This window comes from Thamnophis elegans, chromosome 5 (assembly GCF_009769535.1).
Source record: "Thamnophis elegans isolate rThaEle1 chromosome 5, rThaEle1.pri, whole genome shotgun sequence".
In the NCBI taxonomy this organism is placed as follows: Eukaryota; Metazoa; Chordata; class Lepidosauria; order Squamata; family Colubridae; genus Thamnophis; species Thamnophis elegans.
Genome location: NC_045545.1, coordinates 34,178,832 through 34,199,057, shown reverse-complemented (window position 1 = coordinate 34,199,057; position 20,226 = coordinate 34,178,832). Strand labels below are relative to the sequence as shown.

The 20,226-nt window shown below is 39.9% G+C and overlaps 1 protein-coding gene across 1 annotated transcript in view; it reads left to right on the top strand.

Annotated features, from left to right (window-relative positions):
* OSBPL9 (oxysterol binding protein like 9) overlaps nucleotides 1-20,226 on the top strand; it is a 71,534-nt gene that overhangs the window by 1,007 nt on the left and 50,301 nt on the right. The window contains 1 exon segment of the mRNA XM_032217629.1: nucleotides 4,512-4,562. Coding sequence (XP_032073520.1) covers nucleotides 4,512-4,562 — 51 coding nt within the window.

The following is a 20,226-nucleotide window of genomic DNA, read 5'->3' as shown; positions in this document are numbered from 1 at the left end:
TTCCCCTTGCACATATGTGCTAGTCGTTCCCAACTCTAGGGGGCGATGCTCATCTCCATTTCAAAGCCAAAGAGCCAGCACTGTCCGAAGACAAGATGTGGTTATGTGGCCGGCATGATTAAACACTGAAGGCGCACAGAATGCTGTTACCTTGGGAAGGTGGTTCCTATTTTACTACTTGCATTTTTACATGCTTTCGAACTGCTAGGTTGGCAGAAGCTAATGGGAGCTAACTCCGTTACGTGGCACTAGGGATTCAAACTGCCAACCTATCTGATTGACAAGCTTAGTGTCTTAGCCACTGACATCCCTACTTAGTAAAGTCCCTACTTAGTAAACCCCACTTAGTAAAGACTTATTAAAAACTCAGCTTAGTACTAATTTACCTTAGTAAAGACTGGAACTGTTATTGTGATGATATTTGAGGGTAGAAATACTACATTTCTGGATAATAAGGTTATGGTATATGTACATAATTTCTTTCCACTTTAAGTGTCTAACCTGTGCAAACTTGAAATTAATTCCCAGTGAACTCTCTGAAGCTCTTTTAAATTCAAAAATGAGGAATAAACAATTGAACAAATATACTAGCATAATCCAGTGTAATAAATTCCAGATTTAACATATCCCAAATATTCCCAGAACTAGGTTCTTAGAGAACTTCATAGGGAGACAATGGTTTATATGTACATGGACAAGTTATTCCACAGGAAGTGTGCCAACATTGAGAATGCCCTACTTCAGGGTCTTTGCAAATGCAACTCCTTCTGGGAATGGGCTCCTCAGCAGGGCATAGGATCTTAGAGCAAACAGTCCTGAAAATAACCAACATCAGACATGTGCTGAGCTTTAAAGTGATCACCCTAAACTTGAACTGCAATGAGAAACTGGCTGGAAGCCAGTGCAACTCTTGGAGTAAACATGCTATATGGATAAACCGGTAGATGCACCTCACTACCAGAATGACTGTGTTAAATTTCCAGATGGTTTTCAAGGTTAGCCCTATAGTTTAGTTTAGTTTTAGTTTTCCCTTTATTTGTATGACGCCCTTTTCCCTGGGGGGACTCAGGGCGGCTCACAGTTCAAAAGGGGGGGGGGGGAGGACAAACAATTTTCCAACATGAAGACAATACAACATATTAAAAAGAAAGCACAACAGTCACACAATTCGGGTGGGGTTAGAATCTTAACCCCAGGCCAGCCGGGACAGCCAGATCTTTAAAGCAGCGCGGAAGGACTGGAGGGTGGTGACGGTCCGAATCTCCACGGGGAGTTCGTTCCAGAGGGTCGGAGCAGCCACCGAGAAGGCTCTCCTCCGGGTAGTTGCCAGTCTGCACTGGCTGGAAGATGGAATTCGGAGGAGGCCTAATCGATGCGATCGTATCGGTCTAGTGGAGGTAATTGGCAGTAGGCGGTCTCTCAAGTACCCAGGCCCACTGCCATGAAGGGCTTTGTAGGTGATAAGTAGCACTTTGAAGCACACCCGGAGATCAACAGGCAGCCAGTGCAGCTCGCGGAGGATAGGTGTTACGTGGGTGAAGCGAGGTGCACCCACAATCGCTCGCGCGGCCGCATTCTGGACTAGCTGAAGTCGCCGAATGCTCTTCAAGGGCAGCCCCATGTAGAGCACATTGCAGTATTCCAGCCTAGAGGTCACAAGGGCACGAGTGACTGTTGTGAGGGCCTCCCGGTTCAGGTAGGGACGCAAGTGGTGTACCAGGCGAACCTGGGCAAATGCCCCCCTGGTCACAGCTGACAAATGATGTTCGAAGGTCAGCTGTGGGTCCAGGAGGACTCCCAAGTTGCGAACCCTGTCTGAGGGGCGTACAGTTTGACCCCCCAGCCTGAGAGATGGAACACTTGGCCAATTCGCGGGAGGGAAACACAGCAGCCACTCGGTCTTTTCTGGATTGAGCACAAGCCTGTTGACCCCCATCCAGTCTTTAACAGCCTCAAGACCCTGGCTCATCACATCCATCGCTTCGTTGAGTTGGCAAGGGGCGGACAGATTTATTCTATATAGAATAAATTGCAATAGTCTGCTTGTGAATTGAGGAATGTATGAGTGACTTTATGCAATGCAAGTGAAAAAAAATGTAATTGTACAAATGGGACTCCTAGATAAGATTTTCACTATGGCTAAAGCAGGAGTAGTGAATCCAGGAGAGTCCCTGGATAGCAAACCATCTCTGCACAGTGATTCCTTTCTATCTGTGCAGATAGCCAAACATATTTTGGTTTTTCTTAATTGTTAATTTTTCTCTAAAAACATCACTAATTTGTGTTATGCATAGAGAAACATGTAGAATTCTCTTTGTGGAGTGAAAAAAAAACATTTAGAAGAAAGTGGTAAATCATTTCTCTCTTATAAAAACAGCATCCATCCACAGATACACTAAGAACTCAATTTGACTTGAAGGAGATTTATTTATACCATTTTATTTCAAACGCATGTATAGTCAATAGTTTTAATCTCCCGCCACACACATGCATATCCCAACCAAAATTGCTGTTTCTTTTTCCCTACGGAGCAAACAATTTATGGAAACAAGTTTAATTGAAAGAACAAGGCAAGGTGTTGAACATTTACTGTCTTGTTCATTTAAACAACATATTTCTGAGAATCAAGCTTCTTATAGTTTCTTCATTCTCATTTTATTAAAAAAATGGAGGAAAAATAGATTGATTTTTTTCAAACTTTTATTGTTCATCTCCCATATTTTCACCCTTACTTCTAGTTTCTCCCTAATTCTATTAAAGCCTATATCTCAGCAATAGCAAATGACCTAGTAAAGTGTTAATTGAGAGAATGTGGACAAAAATTAAAAGCATGCTTGGAAAGAGGTGATTATTTTCATGCAATTGAAAGCATTATACAAAAGAAGTATTCAGTTGCATGAATCTCTTTTTATACTGAAACTTAAGTTTATCTGATTCGATAAGTTGTTCATGTGAGCTGGATCAAATTCCTTTTGACATGAATATGACGTACATAAAATCTAGCACACTTAACTATCAATAAAATTTGGAATGTGATTCCTAATTATATTTGCAATTAATCTGAACAAGGTAAATATCTAGTATTGAAGAAAGTATTTTTAAAATGTTAGCTTTAGTATAAAATGTCAGTGCTATGCCTTAAGTTTACTTTCTTTGAATAAATAAACATTTTAAATAAATTCTTGAAATTTATTTTTATATATTCTGTTTAGGAGCAGCTGCATGAGAAAATGATATATAGTAGCTTTCATTAAAGTGTTGCCAATAGGAGTTATCTGTGCATCTTCATGTATATCAAATCCCTTTTTATGGCTTGATTTTGGATGACTGCCCAACTCTATTAGCTTTTTCTATTAATGAACCATGTAAATAGGACTGGGAAAAGTTGATATTCTGTTCTGTCATAATGAGATAAATGGGCTTTGAAATATCTTCATCCGTTTTTTTCCCAGGTAATCCTTGGGTTGCACTCATTTCTTCAGAGTTATGATGGCACTTTAAAAAAATTAATTATGACTGTTCCTTGAAGTTCCAGCCATCACAGTACCCCTAACAGTTGCATGATAAAATTTGGGGGAGCATGGTGAACAGTTCGCATTTATGATCCCCATGCTGTTTCTCCTCTGCCTGGCTTGCCAGTCCTGGCTAGCCTCAAGCCCCACATCATGGTGGTTTTGTTGGCCATGCTGTGCATGGTGCCCTTACCACTGCCTCCACTTGCAGCTACTTTCCTGTGTGAGAAGCCCTTGGCTAAGTGGTTATCAGAAATTGCCTGGCAAGTGCTGCAGAAACATCACTGTCTTGTGATCCAATGGGAGGTTTGTCTTGTAACTGGCAGTATGGTACAGTGGGGAGGATTTTTAACCCCTTCCTGGCAGGGTGGCCATACCCACCTTTGTTCCTTAGCACCTGCCCACAGCACCTATCTCTTTCCCTTGCTGCTTAGTAGCCTCATACTTGTTGCTCTCACCTGCAGTATTCACCCACTGGACTGATTACCTGAGATTCTTATCTCTTCCCACATGGTGTTCCCATGAGGTCCTCACTTAATGACCTGCACCATCCTGGGTTATGAAGCAACTTGGATTGCTGGAATTGCCACCACTACATGATTATACTTTATGACACCATTGCTTGCTGATAGAAATTCCAGTCCCAGTTGCCATCATAATATGATGACTATCACAATATGGTCAGAATGCATATACTATGTGTTAATTGGTATATCTTCTTGATGTCTTGAGCATTGATGTCAACAGTTGAACTATTTTTTATTAAGTTTCATTATAAAATAAAAATAGAAAAAAAACCCCAAATGTTAGAAAACTAAGAAAAGGAAGGAAGGAAGGAAAGAAGGAAGGAAAAATGTGAGGAGAAAGAAAAAACTGGTGACTTCCAATATTTTTTCAGTTGAGTAAAAACAAAAAATAGATACAACCTCAACCTATTACTTTGTATGTTACAACCGTTGATGAACTTTTCTTGAAATGAATATTATTTTTCCATTTCAGTCAAAAGATAAAATGATGCGAGGATCACGCAGAGGCTGTGTTAGACTAAGGGTAAGTATTTTTAGATATATATTTTTGGGTGGACTGAAAACTTGACATGGCTTATGTGCTTATTACTATATTTTTAAAAAACTTTACATTTCCTTTATATACTATTAAAACTCGCATTGTGTTTATCTCTCTGTTTGTACTCTCACGTTTGTCCAAACAGAGCATTACACTTCAACAATTTTTGAATCATGGTATCTAAAATCTGCTAACTTTAATAATGTATGAAAAATCTGGAACCCATTACTTCTATGGAATTGAAATTTCCACAATGTTTAGATGAGTTTTATTTCCAAAGTTGTTGGCTGTTGCAGGCTGCCCCTTGGGTCATATGATTGTGATTTCTTATGCTGCTTTCAAGCCTTCCACAAAGGAAGTCAATGGGGAAGTCAACAGGAAGTTAGACATTGCTCTCATTTTCACTGTTTTTTTGCTTGCCTGTGGTTATTCCATTTATCTGTTTCAGTAGGAAAATATGGCCTTATTATTAAAGTTCATTTGCTGCTACAATTATTTTTGTATTTATGATGCTCTTCTTAGATGATCATGGAACCGCTCAGCATTAAGGTGAAAAAAGTATGGTCAGCCTAAATGTACTGTTCATTCTGGTCACATGAAATTTCATTACTTCTCCCTCAAAAAATAACTCAATGTGTCACTAGGTTGTCAAGTTTAATATAAATACATTTAATAATTACTCAGTCACAAAATATTTGGAGTCTGTTCAATTATATGGAGCAAGTTTCAAGAGTACCCAAGGCAAATCTGCTCAGTTTTCAAATAAAGAAAGAATATGTCCAGTTCACCCTTGTCCAAACTTTTTGGAGTACTCCTTGATTATTGCTTGTAAATTGTTTTTGTTTCTATTTCTGAGAAATAGAATATCCATTGTATCTATAATAATAGAAACAGTAATGACAAAAGTTCCTACATTACTGGGAGAAAGTTACTATAGTGTATTATACTCCTGTAGTATAATAATCATGTTGTTCTTGTTTTGGGTAGACTGTGAAGTTAAGGTCTGTACAGCAATCAGAAGACAGGTGATGAGGAGGAAATTGTTCACACTTTGCCTAAATGATATTGAACAGAATTCAATTTTTAAATAAATATGTCAATAAATATAAATTGGCAATTATATTTTTTTACCTAGTAGTAAGTATCCTTAAATTCAATGTTGTTTCTGACAAGAAATGTATAATGTTTCTATGCATTTTCTTTGCAGTGTTTATTCATAGATAATAGCATGTTGATTGGTCAAAATAGAATCAAAGACATTTCTTTTTCAAATTTTAATTTTTTTAACCCTTAATGTATAATTGTCTAAATGTTTACAAATATATTCTTTTTTATTTGTATTTATATTTTACCTTCCCTCCAGAAGCTAAAGGACTTATTTTTATAACAAGCTGGTGAAATAGACTTACATCAGAGATAGTTGGCCCAGGTGGAACACATTGCTGGTTCACCTTAGGTAGAAAAATGTCTTGGGCTAATCCTGCTGAGCAATGCCAGCTTTTCAGATTCAGTTTGGCTGTTCAGCTTGAATCTGAGTGTGACTGGATTGTTTTAACAATGGTTTGTTAAATAAACCACACTTGACTTGATTCATGTAAAATATGACTTCCAAATTAAGTATATTTATATAACAAGGTATGTAACAATAACTATTGTGTTTTTGTGTAATGTCTGTGTCTTGTTCTGAAATGAGTGCATGTTTGAAGGGAGGCTCTGTGTATTTCTTCTCTAAGTGTGCCTTGTATAACATATCAATTATATTAATTTTCTAGCATGGAAAGGTATTAATATTTTTCCAGAATCTTTCAGGACTGCATGGAACACAGTTCTTCCTAAAATATATAATTAAAATCTACTAGTAATTTGTGCATGAAGCAGCTTTTTTTGAGAGAGTACATACATATGATCAGTTTTGAAGACACAGTTGGGAGTTACTTTAAAGCCAACACAGAATTGTAATCAGGACTTATAATTAAAATGCATTATATGTGTTACAACAGTTTTTCTTGTTTCTGTTTATGTTAAAAATCAGTTGGAAAGTCTGTCTTTAAAATACTGGCATAAATTTCCAGTTCTGCCAATTCTTCTTACTTATCTTTAATATCATTGAGAATTGACCATTGGAATTTTTTAATTATACTTTCATCTTTCTTATTGGTGGCATCTTTTAATTTGGATTTAATAAGGCATAGGTAGAAAAAATGGTCAATTTACAGAAGTGGAAAAGGACACTACTTTAGAAAATAAACCTATGACATTGGAGTTAAACAGTGCATTCGCCAAGAGGCCTATTTAGTGACAATTAATACTGCAGTACTGCACATAAGTGTATTTGCCTCTGAACTAAGTAATTGGTGTTTCTATATGTAGTCCCTTTGCAAGTATATTTACTAGACACTGCATCTATAGTCATTTATTCAAAGTATCCTTGTAAGTTCATAAAATAAAAATAAAAATGAACAATTTCCTGAGAAGCATTAGTAGGGCAAGAAAACGCTAATCACTAAGAGAATTTTACTTATTTTAATGTAACAAAAATATAGTGGTCTGTCAAACGCATAGCGTCTCTTGCACTTTTTCTTGTTCTAATGTTGATTTGTCAGTTCTTTAACGATGCCTGAATCTTTAAAAATATAACTAAGAGCTGTTTAAAATAATGATTATACTATATTTAATAACTGAATAGAATGAGGAGCTTCCAACCTACTAGGACAACCTGTGAGCCACTGCAAAAATGTGTCATCGTTTACAAAAAAAGAATTAAATTTTTTAATTCAGATCATGAAATGCTAACTTCATTTATGAAGAACCCAGAAATAATGGTGCTGAATGAGTTACACTTACAACCAGTCCTCAAAGTTATGGCCATTGTGGTGCCACCACCATGATCATGTGATTGCAGTTTGGGCTGCAATCAGCTCATATTTATGATAGTTGCAATGTCCCTTAGTCATGTGATTGTGATTTGTAACCTTCCCACGGTGAGCCATGGTGACACAGTGGTTAGAGTGTAGTACTGAAGGCTATGTCTGCTGACTGCTGTCTGTCTGCAATTTAGAAGATGGAATCTCACCAGGCTCAAGTTTGACTCAGCCTTCCATCCTTCCGAGGTCGGTAAAATGAGGACCCATGTTGTTGGGGGCAATATGCTGACTCTGTAAACTGCTTAGAGAGGCCTGTAAAGCACTGTAAAGCGGTATATAAGTCTAAGTGCTATTTCTATTCCCAGCTGACTTCCCACCAGGGAAAAATCAGTGGGGAAGCTAGCAGGGAAATGTCACAGGTCGCTGTGGTTAATCTGCCCCAGTTTTCCTGTGCACAGTGTCATAGACTCCTTCCAGTAGTCTCCCTGTGCTTGCAGCAGTGGTGGGTTGCAGGTGGTATGCCCCGGTAAGGGCGTACCGGAGTCTGCCCGGAGCACCGGATACCATTCCGGTACGATGCTCCGGAGGGCCATCCGCCTGCCCGAGCTCCTTATCTGTTCTTTAAGCCTTTGGCGCTTCTGCACATGTGCAGCACTCTGCCAAGCAGCTTGAGTGTCACGGAGGCGCGCTGCGCGCATCACGTGGGCAACACCGGGCCTGCTTCAACTGTACTGGTTGGAATGGGATCCGGAACTTACCACTGGTACATAAGGCTCTCCTCATTTACAATCTCATACAAGAGGGGAGAGTGGACCTGGCATGTATTATGGAGACCTGGTTGGGCCATGAGGGGGGTGTTCCCCTCGTGGAATTATGCCCACCAGGCTTCCAGGCGTTCCACAAGCCAAGAGCCCAGGGCAGGGGCAGGGGGTGGCGGTGGTTATTAGGGAAAGTCTTGTACCTCGGGAAGTCACTGTGCCTCAAATAGGTGGGTGTGAGTCCCTTTTTGTGAAGTGGGGCCTTGGAGCTCAGATGGGCCTTTTTGTCACGTACCTGTCTCCCTGCTGCGTTTCATCGGCCCTGCCTGAGCTGCTGGATGTGTTAGCCGGACTGACAATTGATTTCCCCAGGCTTATGGTCCTGGGGGATTTCAGTCTGCCTTCCATTGGCGAGACATCCGATTCAGCTCGGGAGTTCATGGCTTCCATGATGGCTGTGGACCTAACTCAGAGATCCCACACATAACAAGGGACACACGCTCGACCTGATTTTTGTCTCTGGACAGTGGATGAATGATCTAGTTTTAGGGGATATTGTTATTCAACCCTTGTCATGGTCTGATCATTTCCTCCTCAGGCTTGACTTCCATACTGCTACCCCCCCGCCACAGGGAGGCAGAACTGATTAGATGGTTCCGCCCCAGATGCCTGATGGACCCTGAAAGGTTTCTGATGGAGCTTGGGACTTTTCCTGAATCCCTTGCTCACAGCTCAACCGAGGCCCTAGTGGAAGCCTGGGATAGGGCGGCCACTGGGCCTTGGAGTGCATTGTGCCTTTGCGGCCTCTGACTCGGTGCCATCCTGGGTAGTTCCTTGGTCTACCGAGGAGCTCCAGGAGATGAAGCGCCGGAGAAGACGCCTAGAGAGTGGTTGGAGGGCCAGCCGGTCCGAATCTGACCGAACACTAGTAAGGACTCATATTAAGTCCTACTTAGTGGCGATAAAAGCGGCAAAACGGGAACATTTTTCCGCTCTTATCGCATCCGCAGATAACTGCCCAGCCGTCCTGTTTAGGGTGAGCCATTCCTTACTAAATCAAGGAACTGGGGAAGACCCCTTGCTGGGCAGAGCTGAGGAATTAGTCCAGTGTCTGCAGGACAAAATCGCTCAGATTCGGACAGGCTTGGACTCTGACTGGGTAGATTCGGATAAGTCGAAGGGGTTTAATCTTGTGGAGACTATCTGGGATGAGTTTGATCCTGTGACTCCCAAGGGCATGGACAGGATTATGGGGAGTCTTAGTGCTGCCACTTGTGTGCTGGACCCGTGTCCCTCCTGATCAGTTTCGGCTTCCCCGGAGGTGACACGAGGCTGGCTCCAGGCGATTACCAATACTTCATTGAGAGATGGGTCCTTTCCCACCACCTTGAAGAAGGCAGTGGTGAGGCCCCTCCTTAAGAAGCCTTCTCTGGACCCAGCTTCTTTAGCCAACTATTGTCTGGTCTCCAACCTAGGCTTTGTAGCAAAGGTTGTTGAGAGAGTGGTAGCGCGTCAACTTCCCCAGTACCTGGATGAAGCTGCCTACGTGGATCCGTTTCAGTCGGGTTTCAGGCCTGGGTACAGCACGGAGATGGCATTGGTCGCGTTGGTTGATGATCTCTGGCGGGCCCGGGACAGGGGTTGCTCCTCTGTCCTGGTCTTATTAGACCCCTCAGCGGCTTTTGATACCATCGACCATGGTATCCTATTGCGATGACTCGGGGGGGGGGATTGGGAGTGGGGGGCACCGTTTTGTGGTGGTTCTCCTACCTCTCGGATCGATCGCAGTTCATGTTGACTGGAGGCCAGAGATCGACCCCAAGGCGCCTCACTTGTGGGGTGCCCCAGGCGTCGGTTCTCTCACCCCTCCTATTCAACATATATATGAAACCGCTGGGCGAGATCATTCGTGGTTTTGGGGTACGGTATCATCAATACACTGATGATACCCAATTTTTCATCTCTACCCCAAACCACCTCAACGATGCCCTCGACGTGATGTTCTGGTGCCTGGAGGCTGTGCGGACATGGGTGGGGACGAACAGGCTCAAGCTCAATCCCTCCAAGACTGAGTGGCTGTGGTTTCCGTCACCCCCATTCGTGCATCATGTATCATCTTTGATGATAGGGGGAGAAATTTTAGCCCCCTCAAAGAGGGCCCGCAATCTGGGAGTCCTCCTGGATACTCGGCTTAGTTTAGAAGAACCTCTTATGGCTGTGACCAGGGGGGCCTTCTACCAGGTCCTCCTGGTACGCCAGTTGCGCCCCTTCCGGGATTGGGATGCCCTGTGCACAGTCACTAACACAGTCCTTTCTCGCCTGGACTACTGTAATGCTCTCTACATGGGGCTGCCCTTGAAGAGCACCCGGAGGCTCCAGCTGGTCCAGAATGCGGCCGCACAGGTTGTCATGGTGCTCCCATGTTACACCCTTTTTAGGCAGCCTGCACTCGTTGCCGGTTGTTTTCCGGGTGCAATTCAAGGTGTTAATTATGATCTTTAAAGTGCTCCATGGCTTAGGCCTGGGGTACTTGCAAGACCGCTTACTGCCACTGGTAGCCTCCCACCGTCCAGTACGATCCCACAGAGTCGGTCTGCTCAGGGTGCCGTTGGCCAGGCAGTATCGGCTGACGACCCCCCAGGGGGAGAGCCTTTTCTGTGGGAGTGCCTTCCCTTTGGAATGAGATGCCCCCGGAGCTTCGCATAATCCCCGACCTCCGGTCCTTCTGGCGTACCCTAAAAAGTCGGCTTTTTCAGCAAGCCGATCTGGCCTGAATAGAATAATTACATTATTAATTTTAAATTGTTAATTTTAATTTAATCCTAAATTTGATTTAAATTGTCAATGGAAGGTTATTGGATTGCCTATTTAATCTTTTTAAACTTTTGTTATATGTGTTTTTATTTTTATTTAGAATATTTTATTTCTTATCACACACTCACATGTATACTATACATAGCCAACACCATACAGCATTAGACAATAATTACATCAGTTCCTCTTGTCAGCAATGCCCCAGAAAATAGGAACCCAATATAGCTCTTCCGCTCTCCATACACCTCTTTCTTCCACCACCCTCCAACTTTCTATCTTCCCTCCATCATCCCCCTCTACCCTACTTCCCCTCCCCCTCTACCACTCCTCTCTCCACATCCACTCCCCCCCATCCTTCTCACCTTCCCCCCCACCCTCTCTCCCAACCCCCTCTGCCCATCTTTCTTCTTTCCCACTCCTCCTCTCCTTGGTGTATTTCCGCTACATGTCAATATACTTGGCCTATCCCATTTTTAAAGAAAAATTAAAAAAAGAACAGTATACATGTGGAGTCACATTACACTGAAATCTAACACATCTTGTCTAACCTGATATATATCCCTCCCCCCCACCCGACCCCCCACAACCTTCCCCCCCCCGACTTCCCAGAACCCGTACACGGTATAGATTTTTAACAAACACAGCCTAAATATATATTGAGAAAAAAAAGAATAAGAAATTAATAACATCTCTACATTGATCTTAGCTCCTCCTTGCTAAGCTAATTTTAAACAATTTAAATCATTCCTGATCTTAAGCATAGGCTATCTGGAATTTCTTAGTCCCGTATTTATTTTGTATATAATCAATCCATTTTTTCCAGTCTTGTTTATATCTCTCATTTGAGTGGTCTTTAAGCTATGCAGATATTTTAGCCATCTCGGCTAAATTTGTGACTTTCAATGTCCATTCTTGAATTGTAGGCAGGTCTTCCTTCTTCCAGTATTGCGCCAACAGTCTTGCTGCCGTTATTAAGTGCAAAATCAAGTTAATCTCTACCGCTGTAGAGTCAGTAATTATACCTAACAAAAATAACTGAGGAGTAAACTTTATCCTTCTTTTAAAGATATTTTGCATAATCCACCATATTTTTATCCAAAATGCCTTAACCTTTTGGCAAGTCCACCATATATGGAAATATGTAGCATCGAGAGAACCACATCTCCAACATTTGGGTTGTAAATTCAGATACATAGAAGCCAACTTTTTAGGATCTAAATGCCATCTATAGAACATCTTGTAAAAATTTTCTCTCAGGTTTTGGGCTTGTGTAAATTTCACATTTCTTACCCAAATTCTTTCCCATGTATCCAACATTATTGGTTCTTCAATATTTTGAGCCCACTTTATCATACAATCTTTAACTAATTCTGTTTCCGAATCCATCTGTATTAATACATTATATATCCTCTTTATATGCATTAAACTTTGGTCTCTTATTTGTTTAAATAGATTATCCTCAACTTGGATAAAACCAATTTTTTGATCTGTTCTCCACCTGGCCTATAATTGCCCGTACTGGAACCATGTTTGAACTACCTTCTCCTCTTTTAATACCTCTAAGGATTTTAGTTGTAGTACCCCCCTTTCCAAAATGAGAAGCTGTCTATAAGTAATTCTATCCTGTTTTTGTGCTATATTCATATTTTCAATTGCATGTCTAGGAATTGCCCACATAGGTATCTTGTCATTTAGTTTATGTTGATATTTTTTCCAGACCCGCAGTAAAGCGGGTCTTAAAATATGACTTTTAAAATTTTTGTCCAGTTTTTTGTTAAATAACAGGTAAGCATGCCAACCATATACCAGATCATATCCCTCAATATTCAGTATCATATCATTGGTTAAATCGATCCAATCACTAATTACAGATAATACCACTGCATCATAATATAGTTTTAGATTGGGTAGTTTCAAACCTCCCCTCTCGCGTACATCTTGCATAATTTTCAGCTTTACTCTCGGCTTCTTTCCTGCCCATACATATTTATTGATACTCTTCTGCCATTCTAAAAGATTCACATCTTTTTTGAGTATGGGTAACATTTGGAAAAGAAATAAAATTTTTGGTAAGATATTCATTTTCACTGCCACTATTCTTCCCAATAAAGATAAGTGCAACTTCTCCCATTTTTTCATCTCTATCTGTATACTATGCCAGAGTGGTTCATAATTATACTTATATAATTTCCCATTTGAGATTGAAATATTAACTCCGAGATATTTGACCTTTTTGACTACCTCACATCCTAACATTCCTCCTAATTCTTCCTTTTGTTTAGTGTTCCTATTTATGGCTAATGTTTTTGTTTTCCCTAAGTTTATTTTAAAACCAGATACTTGACCATATTGATTAATCGTATTCATTAAGACCATACTGGATTCCTGCAGTTGTTCCAAAATTATAACCAAATCATCCGCAAAGGCACACACTCTATTCTTGCTGCCTAATCTTAATTCCTTTTAGACCATCCAACCCCCTTATTTATTCAACAATACTTCCAAAGTTATAATAAACAATAGTAGGGACAAAGGACAGCCCTGTCTTGTACCTTTTCCAATTTGAAAAGAGTCTGTTAAACTTCCATTGACTATGATTTGAGCTGTTTGCTGTTGATATATTGCTTTAATTGATTGTAAAAAACTATCTCCTATCTGCATTTTTTGCAATATGTTCAGCAGAAATTGCCAATTAACTCGATCAAAGGCTTTCTCAGCATCCAAAAATATGAACGCAGCAGGAATTTGATTGTTCTTTCCCAAGTATTCTAATGCATTAATAATTAATCTAACATTACTTTTCATTTGTCTCCCTTGAATAAAACCTGTCTGGTCAGCGTGTATCAATTGTTGAATAACCAGCATTAACCTATTTGCTAGTATTTTAGTAAAAATTTTATAATCTACATTAAGTAATGAGATAGGTCTATAGTTTTTTGGTTGAGTAGTATCTTGATCTTCTTTGGATATCAGAGATATAAAAGCTGTCTTCCAAGATGGAGGCACCTTACCTTCCGTTTGAATCTTATTAAATAATTCTCTAAGAGGTTCTACCATTTCTAACTGTAGATTTTTATAGTAAGCCGCTGTCAAGCCTGGTGCCTTCCCTGACTTTAACTGCTTAATTGCCTGTAAAATTTCCCCCGAGGTTATTGGTTGATTCAATTTTTGCCTGTGCTCTTCTTTAACTAAGGATATTTTCTCTTTATCTAAACATTTCTCTATATCTAAACCATTAATTTTATCCCCCTTATACAACTCTGTAAAAAATTCCCGGAATGCCCTTTAAATCTCATCCTGTTGAAACACCTCCTTCCCTCTATAGATCAATATAGATATATTTTGAGATTTCCTTTTTTTCCTAATCTGATAAGCTAACCATCTGCCAGGTTTATTTGCGTTGCAGAAAGTATTATGTTTTGCGTATAACAAACTAGTGGCTACCTGGTCAGAAAGCAACATATCAAATTGAGATTTTAATATGGTAATTGCTTCCTTGACCTTTGTATCGCCTGGATTCATTGTTAACTCCAACTCTTTCCTCTTAATTTCCTCTTCCAATTCTGTTCGTTTTAGACCTTGTTTATGTCTATGTGTTTTATTTATATTCATCAGCACTCCTCTCATATACGCTTTGCTTGCATCCCATACGAATTCCATAGGTGTACCCTTATTCATATTCAAAACAAGTATTCAGATAACAATTTTTTCCAATCATTAATGTACTTTTCATATCTGAATAAGTTTTCATTCAGTCTCCAAGACCTTCTTGCCTGCACTGCCCTTCCCAATTCCATCCAAACTGGGTTATGATCCGAAAGGACCCTAGCTGCAATCTTTGTCTTCTTCACCCTAGAAAGCAAATCATTAGTGATTAGTATAAAATCAATCCTTGAAAGAGATTAATGTCTATCAGAAAAGAAAGTGAAATCATATTCCTCTGCGTTTCTTTCTCGCCAAATATCTCTCAATTCAAAGTCGTCCATCATGTCAAAAAAAGGTTTGGGTAGCTTAGCTCGCATTTTAGTATTTGGGTGAGAGGTCTTCTTATCTCTTTTAGTATCTATCATACCGTTCCAGTCACCCAATAATATACAAGACCTATAGTCCCACTGTACTAATTTAGCATGAAGATTTCTATAGAATCCGTCTTGCTGTTGATTAGGAGCATAAATTCCCAAAAGTAACATCTTTTTCCCTTCTAAGATTAGATCTAACACGATGTATCTTCCGTAGGGATCTGCTTCAATTAATTCAGCTTTCATATCTTTTCTTAAGTATACAACTATACCATTTTTCTTTTCCATAGCAGAAGCTACAAAATGTTGACCAAGTCTTGGGTTAATCAAATATTTTGATTGGTTGATTTAATATGAGTTTCTTGCAAACAAATTATATCATTCTTGAACTGTTTAAGATAGTGAAATATTTTCTTTCTCTTCTGTGGAGAATTCAATCCATTGACATTCCATGTTAAATCTTAATTGTCATCTTTGGTTACCTGAAGCTTTTTTAGAGCCTCCTGCATAGCCTGTTTAACCTTTGGCCTGGCTCCTCCCACTGTTTCTGTACTGGTTGCTGTAGCTCCTTGATTGATGGCGGGTAATTGTTGAAGTTGTTGCGTTTTAGCTTGTTGCTCCATTCGTCTAGTAATCATACGGCTAGGTCTTTGTTCCATAACACCTTGCGCTTCTAGGAGAGAGAGATGATCCAGCTTATCTGGTAGTTGTGTGATTTGCTGTCTGTCTTGTCCTTCTTGTGATCTTTCTCTGGGTCCAGATGGTGCAGGATGTCCAGCCTTCAAAATATTGTAGTAAAAATCTCGAGCTTTCCATACTGAGTTGAGATGATATCTTTGCCTATCAAATGTGAGTATAATACTGAATGGTGCGTCCCATCTGTACTGTATCTGACGATTTCTAAGTTCTTCAACTAAAAAGGCATAATCTCTCCTGGCTCTTAGCATTTGAGGTGGTATCTCTTTCAAAACAGTCAGGTCTTGACCCCCAATTTGGAGCTTAGTTTTATAAGACTCTTGTAATATCGTGTTTCTGAGCTCTCTTGTGGTAAAATATATAACAATGTCTCGAGGGAGCTGGCTCTGCTTTGCCACCCAAGAATTAACGCGATAAACTTTATCAATTTGCCAGTCAAACTTAGCCCCCGGTCTTCCCAACAGACTATCAAAGGCTTCTGAAAAAATCTGTTTCAGGTTTTCCTGCTTTTCTTCACCAACCCCCTTACTCTTAATGCCAGCTCCATTTGTCTGTACTGTATCATAATAATGTCTTTTTCAGCATTTTCAACTTTTTGTTGCACCACGTCTGTTTTCGATGTCAAATTAATATTAGCTTCATTAAGATCCTCTAGACTATCTTCAATTCCGGAAACTTGTTCTGTCAGTACATTTACAAGCCCCAGCGTATCATCTCTGATTTTAGCAACCCTGGCATCAATTTTATCATACAACTCTTCTTTAAGTTCTTTTATCTCCTCTTTTATCTCCTCTTTAAAATCTTTAAGTTTGTCTTCCACTTTAATTGTCTGAGTGTTGAGAGCCTCATTCAATTCCCTCAAGAAAAATTCTTTCGTTAGTAGATCGCCAGTAGAGGGCGTAGAGAGCGGAGGCTGCGGCTTTGTGCCAGGTATTGGCGATGTGCTTCTGGGGGCTGAGGGAGGGGGTATCTTCAAATTAGGATTTGGTTTTGAGGCCATTCCAAGTTTTATCTTCAAGCAATTAGTAAAACTCTACTGGCCTGCTATACAGCTATGGAAAGAGGTACTAAATCACCCCTTTATTTTGAAATTTTTAAGGCTCCGAGGGACTTTGCAAAAGGTTTCAGAAGATAAACATTGTAACGAGACAGTTCAGTATACTCATCGCCATTTTAAGTGTCTCTTTATTAGCTAGGTTAACAGAAGAAAGTCTTGTAAAAATGAAACTAATTAGTAAAACTCTGCTGGCCGGCTGTGAAGCAAAGTAATAAATCACTCCCTTCCTTTGAAGTTTTAAGACTCCGTAGAACTTTACAAGGAAATTAAGAAAGTAAACATTGTTACGGAGCAATTCAACAAGCTCGTCGCCATTTTGAATGCCTCTTTAAGTAGCTAGATTAACGAAAGAAGATCTTGTAAAAATGAAGCTAGGATTTGAATAAGCAATTAAAGTTCTCGCATACGAGTTCTGCTCGTGTTAAAATCAAATAAATCAAGCCTTGTTCTGAGTAGGAGAACGCTTACTTTGTGCTGCAAAAAGCAGCTGGAGATCCCCAGCACGGATACAGTTCTGCCTTCAGCTGCCCCCCCCTCTCTTCGCAGACACAGAAGCTGCAAAGATCAAAAAGGCACTTGCTCAACAGAACTCCTCTCCTTCCCTTCTTGCCCGAAGAGTAAGGTACCTGTCAGATGTCTAATAGATGATTGTCTAAACAGATAACGCGACCAGGAACTCGGGAGCAGCTATGTTAAGCTGCTTCCATCAGTAAGCCCCTCCCAGGAAGCCGTTATATGTGTTTTTATGTTGTATGCCGCCCTGAGTAGAAGGGCGGCATATAAGTCCAATAAAACCAAACCAAACCACTGGCTTGCACACATTGTTGCTATCTTTTTCTTGGACTTTTTGCACTTGCACAGACCTACATCCTCCTTCCCTCACCCTGAACTGTGTTATGCTCTCTTTCCCTTTGCCTCCCTAGTCTCACACCATGCTGTGTCACCCCTCGGGTTCTTTAAATTTATACTTATCAAGAATTTAATACAGATAGTCCTTGACTTACAACAATTCACTTATTGACCGTTCAAAGTTATAATGGTACTGAAAAAGTGACTTCTAACCATTTTTCAGAGTTATGACCTTTGCAGCATCCCCATAATCATGTGATCAAAATTCAGATGCTTGGCAATTGGTTCATATTTATGACCGTTGCTGTGTCCCAGGTCACATGATCCACTTTTGTGATCTTCTGACAAGCAAAGTCAATGGGGAAACCAGACTCACTTAACATCCAGGTTACTAACTTATCAACTGCAATGATTCAGTTAACAACGGTGGCAAGAAAGGTTGCAAAATGAAAGCACAATCTCACTTAACAACATAAATTTTGGACTCCATTGTGGTCGTAAGTCGAGGACTACAGGGAGTCCTGATGATATTTATTACTTACAGAAAGTAAAAGATAAATCTAAAAGATAGAAGAGGAAAAAATGCAAGAAAAGAAGAAAGAAAACTAGTTGTGAATTTACAATGACTTCTCATTGTCTCTTCAACTGACACTGATAAACCTCCTTTTCTTCCTTCCTCTTATCTTTTCCAGTCATCCTTTTATCCCCATATTAAATTCTCATCTTTTTCAATCATTAAATCCAGAAACCATTACTTCACTTTTTTCTCCTTTTAGCAAAAAGTCCATAAAAGGTTTCCAACCCATTATAAAGCTTGTCTTTTTTCTCCTTGATCAAACAAGGTAATTTTGCCACTTCCACTAATTCTAATTGTTTGAAGATCTATTCTTCATTTGCATGTTAAATATTTTGTGCATAGAATAACCTTGTTATTATTACAATATGTAAAATTAATCTTCCATGAGCATTTCCTAATTCAGTACCCATAAGTCCCAATAAAAACATTAACATTTATACATTTTTGCAATTACACATTACTCATTTTCAAATTCCATTTTATGCTTCTCAGTTCTAATTACCCTTTTTATATTAAATATTTCTTTTAATTGTGTGTATGAAAACCATCTAAAATTATGACCTTCCGCAGATAATTGTTTGCTTGACTTCATTTTAAGTTCTTCAACTTCCTGTATTAATAAATCCTCTGTCCTCTGTTCCTCTTCTATAAAATGTTTCCTGCGCTAAGACCAATAAAGTTATTTTTGGACACAGCTGGGGTTTGTATTTGTTGCATATATTTAGTATTGCATCTCACATAGTGATTTTTAAAATCCACATTAACTTTAACTTTATCGTACCATAAAAATCTATGCCAACCACCCTTTGAGTTAGTTCTTCCAATTCTAATATATCCCTCAATTTTCTCTTTTGTTAGCTAAACAGAATCCAGTTTAACCAGTTCTTGATAGGTCACTTAGTCAATATTTTATTTTTGTTTTTTGAACTGAGTGCTTGAAACATACATTATAATTTTCAGTGGGACTTTACTCTAAGTAGAATGTGACAGTTATCTCCTTGGGTCTCCACTTTATGATTCTTTTAATGTATCCTAAAGTGTTTGCCTTTTTACCGGCTTGGGTAGGTTTGGGTATCATTGGCTTGGATTCAACCGTGGCACGACAAAACCGCGCTCGTCAAAATAGTGGTGATAAAATCGCGTCGCTAAAGCCGCGACGTCATCACCGCGCGTCATCACCGCCGCGACAGAAGGGCGCTTTAAAACAGCGCGGCGGCAGAAAGCGGATTTAAATTAAGGTAAGGGTTAGGATTAGGGTTAGGGGTTTGTTTTAGGGTTAGGTTTAGGGTTAGGTTTAGGATGCTGAGTGCTTGAGAATGCGCGGATTTTCCCTCCGCGATTATGTCATCGCGGTAGGGTCGTGGTTTTCCTTAGCGCTTCGAACGGCGCGAATTAGTCTTCGCGCTTATGTCTGCGCGGATAAGGGCTTCGCGGATTTGTGGTGGAACCGGATTCAACACCTAGAATCTTCACATACTACTGCCAAGCCAACTCTCCCTCATCCCGTACAGGTAGTCCTCAATTTATGGTCACAATCGAGACCAAAATTTCTGTTGCTAAGTGAGACATTTGTTAAGAGAGTTTTATCCCACTTTATGACCTTTCTTGCCACAGTTGTTAAGTGAATCATTGCATTTGTTAATGTAGTAACACGGTTGTTAAGTGAATCTGGATTCTCTATTGACTTTGCTTGTCAGAAGGTTATAAAAGGTGATCCGACCCCAGGACACTGCAACTGTAATAAATATGAGTCACTTGCCAAGCATCTGAATTTTGATCACATGACGATGGGGATGCTGTAATAGTCATATCATAAGTCACTTTTTTCAGTGCTATTGTCACTTTGAATCATCACTAAACGAACTGTTGTAAGTTGAGGAGTACCTGTATTTGTGCTATTAATTTTTTCCTATCTAGATCACTGCTATTAAATTTCATCCTGTTCATTTTGATCCACTGGTCATTCCTGTGTAAGCCATTTCTCATGGGTTTTAAAAAAAATCATCTGCATATTT